The sequence below is a fragment of the Dipteris shenzhenensis genome, chromosome 6 (assembly GCF_047967505.1).
Source record: "Dipteris shenzhenensis isolate YYH24624 ecotype China chromosome 6, Dip_SZ_1.0, whole genome shotgun sequence".
Lineage (NCBI taxonomy): Eukaryota > Viridiplantae > Streptophyta > Polypodiopsida > Gleicheniales > Dipteridaceae > Dipteris > Dipteris shenzhenensis.
Genome location: NC_141601.1, coordinates 57,265,051 through 57,277,077, shown reverse-complemented (window position 1 = coordinate 57,277,077; position 12,027 = coordinate 57,265,051). Strand labels below are relative to the sequence as shown.

General features: G+C 39.9%; 1 protein-coding gene across 3 annotated transcripts; it reads right to left on the bottom strand.

Moving 5' to 3' along the window:
• Positions 1 to 5,006: 5,006 nt before the first annotated feature.
• On the bottom strand, positions 5,007 to 9,984 carry LOC147901399 (phenylcoumaran benzylic ether reductase IRL1-like). Of its 3 annotated transcripts, none has more exons than XR_015541182.1 (6): positions 9,619 to 9,984; positions 9,403 to 9,537; positions 6,602 to 6,839; positions 6,135 to 6,338; positions 5,679 to 5,996; positions 5,007 to 5,336 (listed from the first exon to the last, which is right to left on the bottom strand). XR_015541182.1 is itself a non-coding variant. In XM_087376090.1 (5 exons), the coding sequence occupies exons 1-5, from the start codon at positions 9,796 to 9,798 to the stop codon at positions 5,815 to 5,817; spliced, it is 939 nt and encodes a 312-aa protein (XP_087232216.1). In that variant the 5' UTR covers positions 9,799 to 9,984; the 3' UTR covers positions 5,007 to 5,814. The 3 variants fall into 3 exon arrangements, 1 of the variants encoding a protein (XP_087232216.1); XR_015541183.1 differs by having other exon boundaries at positions 5,007 to 5,331; XM_087376090.1 differs by having other exon boundaries at positions 5,007 to 5,996.
• Positions 9,985 to 12,027: the final 2,043 nt, after the last annotated feature.

Genomic DNA, 12,027 nt, shown 5'->3' with positions numbered 1-12,027 from the left:
GACCACTACAGTCATTTTCCTTGATGTACTCAAAGAACACGTCGGTGTCATGATCAGCTAGAGCCTGCAATATTGCTTTACTCTTTATTCCATCTTATTGGAAGTAGGTATTTATAAAGGCGAATTGTTTAGACGAGCTTGCAAGTAGCAAATGACAATGCAATGCACGCAGCTTGTTGCAAGCTTTCTTTGAGTATGTATCATGTATTGCCAAGTCCTCACAATTACTCAATTGTGTGTCAGCACTCCTTGCAGGCAACGTTATACTAATACTTTTGTTCAGAAGTGTCCCACATAGTTTCTTGCCAAGTGGCCCCCTTTTATTTTGACAAAATCATCATCAACAAAATGAGGAACATCCAAGGGTCTCTATCGACAAGCAAGAGTTCAATCCTCATGAATTTTTTCTTGAGAAAAAACTACTCATATGTCACTTTATTTTCTATTCCCTTTGTGCATATTCTTAGGCCTTATTCTTGGCAATATGTCATGTTGAGATTGTTCCTACCCTTCATGCCACCCCAGAGTTCAGCACTGCATCGTCCGAGTGGAGATTTGAAAATTTCACTCTTCCAGATACGTCAGAAATCCCTCAGATATACGATGTTCGTGAAGATTTAAGTATTTTTTTGCAACGTGTAATAGAGATCTTATAGTAGAGATGTTTCACGAAATGCTGGATGTACTTAGAACAGCTTGATGCTTTATCAAACAATCTTATATCAAGAAGGATGTAGTTGAAAAGACAACTGCATACTTCTTTCTTTTGGTTGTCCCTCTTATTCCTTTGTATGGTGAAAGGTTTCCTGAATGCATGTCTTGGATGTATACACAAGGTTCATGGAGTGCTGATTACAAAGATAAGTGCACATCCTTTAAAACGATGGTATACACATTTTGTACAATAGTGCAAATTTTACATTCTCTAGCCCTGATCCTTCTTACATGGACATCTTGGAATAATCCACATCTTTTGTCTTTTGCTTGTTAGACTTTTGGAAGGCTAATTCTAAATGTTGTTCCACAGGGCATTTCATGGCATTTCCACGCTCCAGACTAGTTACGATAGCCCTATTTCTTTATTGCAATATTTTGTATGCAGCTCTGACAAGATCTTTTATGGGCATAAGAACATTTTATGCGCCACATAGTCCTCCATTAGGTCAAGGACAAACTAGAGTGCAAGGTAGCACTTGGAGAAAAGGACATCTCCTGAACTTGAGTTCATGATCCCTAGCCACCCATTTATGCAAGTGCAATTTGACTTCACTTTTGAGTTCTTGAGATTTGCTTCTCATATTCATCAAACTTGAGCCTCTCTTCTAATATTCATCAAACTTGAGAAAATCCTAGGATGTAATTATGGACGGATACTACCATGGTGCAAAACTTGACATTGACAAATCAATATATGGTCAAATGATTTGTTAAGGGTCTACATGAGGAAATTCAAGAGCAACTACTGTACTATCCATGTATTGTGCCCATATACTTTAAAAGGTTTTAGGACACTATCAAGGTGCAAAACATGACATTGAGAGATCAAGTCATCAAATGCTTTATCAAGAAGCTGCATGAGGAAATTCAAGAGAAACTAGTGTGCTATACATGTACAATGCTCATATACTTTAAAGGTTATCAGATAGTGATCAAGGTGCAACACTTGATATTGACAAATCAACAAATTAACACTAGCTATAATAACAACACTTGGCCAACAAACATACTAACAAGAAAGAGATGTTGAAATGCAAAAGTTTCCAGAACCATATCAAAAGAAAGACCAAGTCTTTGGGAGGCCTCACGGGCCTACATGCTCATACAAGCCGCTATGCACCGAGGCAAAGGGCTTACTAAGGCCCTTTGTTGAGTACTATACTAAACTAAGCTCAAAAAGTACAAAATCAAAATCAAAGCTGAAAATAGGACCTAATACCTAAAGTCAATCTCCAAGATACATATGAAAAAAATAAAGAGTGCTTGGATAAGAGCAAGTAACTCAACTCAAGAAGCAATTGATACTTTAATAAGGACAATGGACAATGCTTACCTCAAACCACAAAGGGAAACAAAAAGGAGTACAAGGCTTTAGGCAAGAAATCAAGGAGCTTATACACATGCTAGATAAGGGAAAATTCTAGTTTAAAATCTAAATAATATATTAGAACTTAAATTAAACAAGGTAAAAAAGCTTCACATGGCCTACCAAGGGGAAGTGAAGGAAGGTCTTGGGAGTGGAGGAAGTGGTGGTTGTAGTGATGGTGGAGAGAAGCATTGAAGCAATCATTTTTTGGGACGGAGGATGTAGGTGATGGAGTGGTCGGTCTGATAAAAGTGTTAAGAGCTGACTATTGATGTCTTTGAGATAATGTTGGCCTAGATGTGCTCAAGCATGGATTGGTAAATTGTGGTTGTGATGGTGAGTGCAAGAAAGCAATTTTTTTGTCGAAGAATGTTCATGAGGGCATTGGATGCATGCATCTTTTTTGGATAACGATATTGATGTGGCCAATGAATTGTTATGAGCTTGCTGATGTTTGTTTTGGGTGATTTGTATATTCCAATGATATGGATATTTTCAAACGTTTAGTTTCCAAAGGTGGCGGTTATAAGCTCTATGCCATTTTATTGTTGTTTGCAAGTGTGATATTTCTTTGAGAACATTGGTATTGACTTTATAGGTTTATTTTCAAGGTTATTGAGCAAGAATAAAGTTGATTTGTGGATGTGATTCGAGAAAGAGCTATGAATGTGAGTCCATGGGATCAAATGTTATGTGGGAAGAAAGCTATAGTCACCATTGTTAGCCCTTATGGCATGAGTATTTTTTCTACATTGGCTGGTTGTATTGGAAATTGTTTGCACGTAATCATGTTTAGTGAGTTCTTGCCAATTTGAAATTCTTTTCCGGTTTGATGTATCTGTGTCCATGTCAATGCTATTGCTTCATTGTAATGGTAATGATGTCATAGAACCTATGTTGGCGTTTGGGAAGAAAATCCAAATGACTGGTTGTCAGTTGTTTGTGCTTGCAGTTTCAAAGACACCATTGACAAGACCATCTTGAATATCTATGTTACATGTGCACATTTTGACTATCATTCCTTTCTTTAGTGCTAATGTTTCGTTTAGGCCTGATGTTGCCTATGCATCCTGTGTGCTTTGATTTGTTTGTTGTAGGTTTTATGCATTGTGTCAATTGCGTGAAGGATGTGAGGCATCCCTGGTAGTTTTTGAAATATATATTGATTGTGGCTTTCTTTTTGTGTGTTGGTGAAGAATAGATGTACTATGCTACAACATGTGGATTCAAGTTGAATTGTATGCTTGTATTTGCATTCCATGAGGAAGATAGCTTGGGAAGTTATAAGTGTAAATGTCATTTGGGTCCCTTTTCATTAAATGAGTGGTTTGCTAATCAAATATCTAAGTGCTTTGTTGTATTTTTCCTTTGTCAAGTCTAGTAACCACACCCATTCATTCAAGGAGATGATTGTGAAATATTTAAGGTCGCATAGATACTTTTGCTAGCATCTCAAGATATATTAGTCAAAGTCCTTGTGTCCTATTCTAGAATTTAGTAATTGTTTGATGTTTGTGTCATCTCAAACATCCTTTGCATTGAGTTGCTTTCCTTCTAGTTGACCTGTTTGTAGTGATACCCAAGTCAATGTTAAGACATTTGACACCATTATTTTCATTGTTTTGAAGAAAGTGTTTTCTCTGTTTTTTTCAAATCTTGTCTTCATGCATTAATTTCCACCTAACAAGTAGTTGGTAGTGAGCATGCCATAGGTCATGGTATTTTCTTCTTTGGCCAAAGAACAATGTTGCTAATCAAAACTCTTTGCAAAATGTATCCTCGAATATGCTAAGGGGGAAATCCTTTTCCATGTAAGTGTGTTGCACCCTTGCACAACACCCTTTCTTTCCACAAACTTTTTCTTCAAGCTGCAACCCTTTCAGTGAAGCAAAACGCCTCATCTCTTGGGCAACTTATGTGAACTGACTATTCACTCATTCCAATTGTAAATACATAGGAACCACTCACCAATGCAGTTTTTGTGTTATAGAATATATTTCACATCATTGCATGGTTGTGTAGAGGCATTCCTCGCCATGCTTACTACCTCAATAAATGAAAGCATTATGTACCAACAAGAAAAAAAAAAGATCTGGTAAAAAAAAAGATTGACAAAATCATCATCAACAAAATGAGGAACATCCAAGGGTATATATCGACAAGCAAGAGTTCAATCCTCATGAAGTTTTTCTTGAGGAAAAAACTGTGCGAGTGTTTTGGAGTTACGGCAGCGACATTGTAGGGTGACACAAGTAAAAGGGCGCATAAAATAACAAGTGCAAGAGTGAAACAATGTACTAATGAATTATTTAATAGTGGTAAAATGGAAAGATATTAAGAAACCTTTCCCAAGGTAAGGATGAAAGAAGATGAAGGAGAAAGAGTTAACAATAGGAAAAGAGTTGTGCAAGAATGAAAGGCATAAAAGTGTGATCATCATGAGTAGAGAGATGAGAAAATGCAACTAAAAGTGAGAAAGAGGGCGCACATGCCCCAATGTGAGAAAAGGACCATACTTTGTGAAAAAGGGTATCAACAATATAACAAAGAGGGTGATTGTGCGGTGTCTATGGAGTCATCTTTTCATGATGAGGACAACTTTGTGGAACATAAAAGGTATGCAAAATAGGAAAAGGAGAGAATGCAGCCAAAAGTGAGAGAGGCCACCCACGCTCTAATGTGAGAACAGGAGCATGCTTTATGAAAAAGGACATCAACTATATAAAGAGGAGAGCAGTTGTGCACTCTCTATGGAGTTGTCCCTCCATCATGTGTTGGATATAATATTTGCCTCTTCATCATTGTGTGGAAACACTTAGTCTCCATTTTTTTGAACAAAAGCATATATCCGCATGAATAAGACATGCTTAAACGTAAACTTTAGCACTACACTTGATAAGCCTATCAGCACTTGACATTTTTAATATACATATCACAACCCATGAATAAGGTGGCACCTCTCAAGATGCAGAATGAAAAGAAGTGATACATTGGGATCCAATGCCCATTATAAGAATAGTTGCAAAATTGCAAGCAACCTGCCAAAGTATTCAACTTTCAAGAATACTTCCTTCAAATAATCTCAATGCCCCCCTGCACATCAATGCTGGAGTACATTTGTTCACATTGCTGGGGCAGCTGTCCCTAGTCCACTGAAATCTCCCTTTGCAAGTAGCATCCGTTTCAGAACTGTCTGCTTGACATCCATTTCAAGAATGTCTGCTATATGTTTGCAAATGGGCGAATGCCTGACCTGATAAACCCACTATTAGTAAAGATGGGACTGCCCTTCATGCATGATGACGTCTTCAAACTACAGCTAGGTGTAAGATAAAATTGATTGAGCTCTATTTCTGCTTTAAAAGGATGAACCACGTTCATTATGAAGTTAGTCCACGTTAAGAGCCCCATTTGCCTTCTCCATCTCACAAGAATGCAATAAAAATTAATCTCTCCTTCTCTGGAAATTTTTCTGAAACGAGCCTAGATCCTCCCTGATTTCCCCTTTGCCATCTGTTGCTTTATATGAGTTCCTGATTCATTTGCATTCAAATTACAATGATGTAGACAAACAGGAACAGCTTGTGCAGTAGACCTGGCCACTATCAGCACTTAGTGCTCCATGGATCTTGTTGCTGGACTTATACTTCGCAGTCTTATCAGATGACACGGGAATGGAACTTGTCCTCTCCACATTTGTTGCCCGAGTTTGCTTCCTGTAGCGTATTAAGTCATTCAGCTCTATTTGTCGATAGAAAGCGGTCAAGATACATGCTGGCTGTGGTGTACTTAAGTTCTGGGTACAAAGTGCAAGCTTCGAGGCCATTTGGACCAATCTCAAAATTTGAAGTGTCACCCTTGAAACATATGATATAAAGAAGTGCAAGTACAGCACTGATTGGATATGGTGCTTCTGCAGAGATAGACAAATGAAGTAAACAGAATCAATCTCTGCCAAAATAATGTGTTATGCAGCAGCATCTGACAAATCATCGGACTAGTCTTATCCCAAAAATATCTCACATCAGAAGCACATGGCATAAAGACACACCTTCTATTCGTCTTTGCATCTCTGCCTCCGTCAGGGCCACTTTCTCAATAGATCTACAGATCTTTGCTTCCCACATTGAGACCATTTCATTCTGAGAAAGTACATTACCAGGTGGTCTAAGATACAAAGTCTTGTTCAATGTCCTTGGGTCATCTATAGCTTTGATAGTGAAAGTAGCTACGTCTACTTCGTCCACATAAATACCTGATCCCCTCCCAAAAAAGTAAAAGGTAAAAATAAATAAATGGCAACAACCACCAATTCACTTTGCTGATCTGGAACAAGGGCCATAGCGTTTGAGCAAACTTTAAATTGTAGACAAGAGCTTATGCAATCCAGACTCTAACTTGAGCTGCTCCTACAGGTTACAGAATTTCTGACGTCATTTGTTCTTCGACTAGAAGGATGTAGAATCTACATGTTTCCCACTATAGAAGATACAGCAGAGGGAAAGTGAAGCAGCAAACCTTTGACATCACCATTGCCATAAATGACCACCCTGTCTGTTGGGGGGGAGCTGTGACCAGGTTGGAGAAGACATGCAAGGAAGCCATTAGCAAGGCAGTTGGAAGATATATATGTGTAAGGAATGCCTGAAGCCTCTATTGCACGTCTTGTTTGCACTTTTCCCTCAAACATAGTTTGAAGAGCTGGAACTGGGGTGATCCTATCCACGTCCACTCCAAATTCTGAAGGCACAAACCTCTGCAGGGTAATTGTCATAAAAAAGTTATACTTCTGGAATAACAATCTAGCCAATGCACAATGCAATTTTCATCAAAGTTCATTATCTCAAATTGAATGTTAAAAGTTCCAATGCAAGTGTAATTTTTGTTCACTATCCCTGAAGGGAGAGTGTTTGAGAGGTCTAAAAAGCGACTGCTAAACCTGACCTTTGGGCAGAAGCAAAGCCTGGAGCTACACGGTATTCCAGACACACACACAGACTATCAACAAAGGCCCTCCTCTACTGCACAATGCACGCACAATGCAGAGAGTCTTCAAACTTCTTCCCAAGGCAGTCTTGCACAGCCTTGCCCATATGTACGAGGACCAGTTATTGAAACAAGGGTAAATTGGCTCAGTTTGACAAGGAACAACTCAGTACCATAGCCACAGTCTTTAAAGGTATAAGTTATATCAGTGCATGGCTGGGAGGTTGACAGCCAAAAAATAGGACACAAAATTATACACATCCATTGGAACCATACAATCTCTTTCCCCTTCTGCAGCTAGGGAAAGGAGGTGGGTGAGAAGGGTGGCAAGATGTTGCTGCTGGGCAGCCCTTTGAGTGACCTGAACAGGCCAAATAAGGTAGCCTGAGTACTTGCTAGCATGAAAAGACTGGCAATCCTTCAAGTGCAGATGTAGACATATACCTTCATAATACGGCTAGAATATATCCCCCCCCCCCCCCCCCCCCAAAAAAAAAGAATAATACCTTAGTAAGCAAAGCTTTGTTTATGCTGTCATCGGTGCACACGCTGACTCCAGAATTTTTTGCATAAACCCACTGCTTACAAAGCTATAACTTCAAACCCAAACAAAAGAAACACCAAGGCAGACACAAGAGCCCAAGAGAGCGAGGATCTGCCATTGTCCTGTTGCTCTGACATCGATTTATGAGACCAAATGACGTGTGCATGTTTGCACACATGGACCCGCACACACAGCACGCCAGTGTTAGGAAAAAATATAGAAAATTCATCTTGCAAAATAAAAGGTCAATGAAGGCTACACAAACCCAAATAGCAAAGCAAGTAATTGGGTTACATGCCCATCACTTATAACCAGGGACATAATGGAAGGTCACCGTAGTTAAGCAGCCATTAAAAAACTAGACACTTGAGACTATCCTGAAATTCCTTCCCAACAGGGTGATTGGGTGGGATGTCAGCTCTAAGCATAGAGTTGTCCCATACTCAAAAAAGGAGGGGGAAGGAGAGGAAGGCAATGGTCATATCCACTCTCCAAGATCCCATTGAACCTGTGCTGAACACCAAAGCCACTCTCCAAGAAGGATGGTGATAAGAACGAGGATCTACAATCCAAAGGTGACCCGTAACCCACCACCATCCATATCTGAGCAAACAGGTGATCAAGAATGGAAAAGACAGGATCCAAGAGAAGTCGTGCAGCATCACTGATGGAAGATCAAAGATTAGGCCATGCTACTCAGAAAAAGAGAAGAGAGAGGTACACAAAGGGGATACTGAGGGAACCTTATGGTCAACCTCAGTGCTACCAAGCTGGATGCCCAGATTATCTAAAATGACGTCATGGAAACGATGATAGTCCTCGTCATAGTGAGAGAGAGGAACCGTAAGTGAAAGTCCCGCTACATCGTCCTATAGTCCTCCAGGCTCACAGAATACTAGCTATGAAAGGCGAAATAGGGGAGCGCAAGCTAAGATTGGTAAAGGCCCATTAGAAAACCGACTACACTTCTACATCTCAGGATCTATCAATACCAAAACACCCAGTGCAACCTGTAAAAATCGAAGTATGCCATGCAACTCATGCTCTAGTATCGTGAATGCCATCATGATTGGACCAGATTTAGTTGCGAACGATCCTACCTACCAGCTAAAGAAAGATCAGTGGTTTACTAGTAAGAAGCCTCTTATGGATGCTCAACCTAAGCCCGGCAGGAATACCAAACCAAGCCGACGGCCCAACAAACTGTTTGACCACGAACAGAGATTCCCAGTAGAGGATCCAAATTGCAAAGCTTTCGCCCAAGCCCGACACCCCAAATAATGGACTGTTTTACCACTAACATGCTAAAACGGATTCCCAATCAGGGAATCAAAAGAATCACCCAAAGATACCAAGAACGTGGTAATTGCTTTCTGAAATTTCGGAAATTCCCGGTAAGTTGTAAACAGTCAGTCCCTGTGTCGTTTGCGTAATCCACACCAAGCAACTTCTCTCCAAATGATAGACATATGGAGGCAAAGGGCTAGAAAGTTGACACAGCCCCCTCTTATAAGAAGAATGCTGGAGGCTGAAGAGTATAGCACCACGAATCCAAAGAGCATACACTAAGAAGCGCCTGATTGCAAAGTCTGACCCACAGCCCGACAATAAGTACCTGACAGCCTGGTTCATTGCCAGGATAAGGAAGAAGGTCCCATTAAAAAGATAAGAAGCTAGCGTGCACGCACAACTCCTCGCGGCACGCCAAGGTGCAAGTTCTCCGAGGTACGACTTTCATGATATGCAAGATAAGCAATGCAGACACGGACGAGAAAGGTTTAACAAATACCTTGATGGTTCCGACCTGTTGGATGACTTTGACAAGCTGGAGCTGCTTTAGGAGCTGTCCGGTGCCCACGACGGATATGACAACGTCAACTCTCCTCAACGTCAAGGCAAGCGTAAAGTCATCGTCAAGAGAACCCTGCAACGAAGCAAAATCATGAGCTACAATCGAGATTGTAAGCGAGGAAGCAAAAATTTGAAGACCCACGATGGGAGATACCTCGACAATGCGGACATGAGATTGCTTGAAAGATTCAATGAGCTGGGATCTGTGAGGGTCGGAAGATTGGGAGGGGCGGATGAGAGCATAAGTTGGATGGCCTGCATCGATGCTGGCTTGGACGAGATGTCTGCCCAGGTAACCTGTGGCTCCGATGATGAGAACGCGACTTCTTCCCATGGTGCTACCGCACCAATTCGATGCAAAATGTGCTCAAATTTTCCAAAATCAGCAAGCTCCCAGCCACAGAGATGCACTTCTTATCAACAATTAGCACAACAAGTGATCACTGCAACCAACTCGATGCAAAATTGTGTTCAAATTTCCCAAAATCAGCAAGCTCCAAGCCAGAGATATGCAGGTCTTATCAACAATTAGCACGCTCTTGTGAGCGAGATCGTCTTGTGAACAATTGGCATTGCTTTTTTGCTTATATAGTATTTGCCATTTGCTTTGCTCTTGGGAACGGGTCACCTTTGACATTGTTACACAAGAATACTTCCACATCTTGGAGGTCCCAAAGAAGAATACTTCCAAAGTAATTTTTTTCTATAGTATAATGTTTTCGGTGTTGAAGTTTGGCCCTTTCATGTCCCAAAGAAGAATACTTCCAAGTACTTTGATCCTAGAGTATAATGTTTTCGGCGTTGAACTTTTATTGCTTTTGACACGCTTGCACACTCTTTTTCTTGGGTTATAAACTATTCTCTCAAAAAAAACTTTTAAGGTTTTTAGAACTATTTTTCATGCATTACCTCCCATCAACCAAAAGGAGAGCACATGAAATACTAGATCTACACTGCAACCACACAAATAGCTAGGCTAGATTTTTTTTTTTTTGGGGGGGGGGGGGGGGGGGGTGGTGGAGAGAGAGAGAGAGAGAGGGAGAGATCAATCCAACTCAAAATTGATCTATATGGTGAAGAAGCACCAAATACATCCAAAGATGAGGCAAAGTATGAAGGAAGGTAATGCGAGCATAGCACAATTATTAGGAAAAAAGGGAGCTCATTTTGGGGCCCTAAGAGAAATTCATGATTTCTTCATTTTTTTTTTATTCGAAACATCCAAAAATAATAAAATACTCAATAAAATATACACAAGTACTGTAAACATGTCCGAGGATAGAAGAATAAAGATATTATTTTATATTCAACACGTAGTATTCCACGAGCTTTTGCATTGAATGCTCCTACAAGCCATGTCTTTCTCTCAATCATTTTGCAGCCACCACCGTGATCCATTTAGCTCCTCTATTAGGACACTATAACTAATCTCGCCATAGCCATATGAAAATTTTCAAAGCTTACTGCCGCCATCATCAACTCTTTGCTTTATGAAAAGGTAATGAGATTGTGAAGAAATGGAAAAACATTGCTCCCAAAATGGCAGTGTCCAATTACAATACTACAAAACAAGTCAACAAGAGATGGAAGCACCATCTTCATATTCATTTAGTAGTTTTCAACTATAATATCGACATTTTCATGTTGATGTTAATATGGAGGCTAATATTGACGCTTAGGAGTTTTTTTATAATACAAAATTAATGTACTTTGCATCATAAAAAGCGTCGAAAATGGAGCCAAATGGTTGTAATGGATCTTTTAAAGTTGATTATACTGCTTTGAAAATAGAAGAGTAACCTTTCCTGCTAACTCCACTCTCATCAAGAGCCTCTTGGATTAAGTTCACATGAACATTGTTGCTTTCCATAAGCTGATGCACAACGTGGCGTTTGATGATTTAACTTCTTTTCCTCATCATCTCTTTCACAATATCACAATAGTAGTTGAAAATAGACCATTCATTTGCTTCACTGGAGGAGCGTTCAAATCAACATTCTCCTTTTGAGGCTCCAAAATTTTTTGACAAATAGCACATGCACATAAGAGCTTTTCTTGATTTCCATCCACGGAAAAAGATTGAACCTAGCTACATTCCAAACAGGAAAAGCTACTTAACTTGCTTCTTGAACATGTCACTTGCACCCTCCACTTCTAGCTTTCAATTCTACAAGGTTGCGAAGTTTTCTTTTTATAAGCCTACCCCCCCAATGGGGTTGTTTTTGATCTTGCTCTCTGCAACTTCTTTTTCATCTTTGTATGCTCTTCAATTTCATTGTGTAGTTCATCTTTCAATCTAAATGTTTCGGCTATCTACTGCATTTTTTTGTTTGCCTCTTGCTCATAGAGATGCTTAAACATTTGTTCAACTTTAGAGTGAGCTGTGATGTATCCATGCATACCTTTATTTCCATCACCCACAAACTTTAGCAATGTTGTAGGATTTGAAAGTGGAGGAGTAGAGTTCTTGAGTAGACATTTTGGAAAAATGTTTCCATCACACCATAATTCGATATGCTCTAGGCATTCTTGCCTCATGTTCTCTCTTTGCATGGCACCAACG

What these genes read in the sequence shown, in the direction of transcription:
- LOC147901399 (XM_087376090.1), bottom strand. Translation starts at nt 9,798, where the DNA reads ATGGGAAGAAGTCGCGTTCTCATCATCGGAGCCACAGGTTACCTGGGC. An exon ending in CTCATGTCCGCATTGTCGAG is followed by an intron (nt 9,538 to 9,618) that starts GTATCTCCCATC and finishes GCTTCGTTGCAG; the next exon opens with GGTTCTCTTGACGATGACTT. An exon ending in AACAGGTCGGAACCATCAAG is followed by an intron (nt 6,840 to 9,402) that starts GTATTTGTTAAA and finishes ATTACCCTGCAG; the next exon opens with AGGTTTGTGCCTTCAGAATT.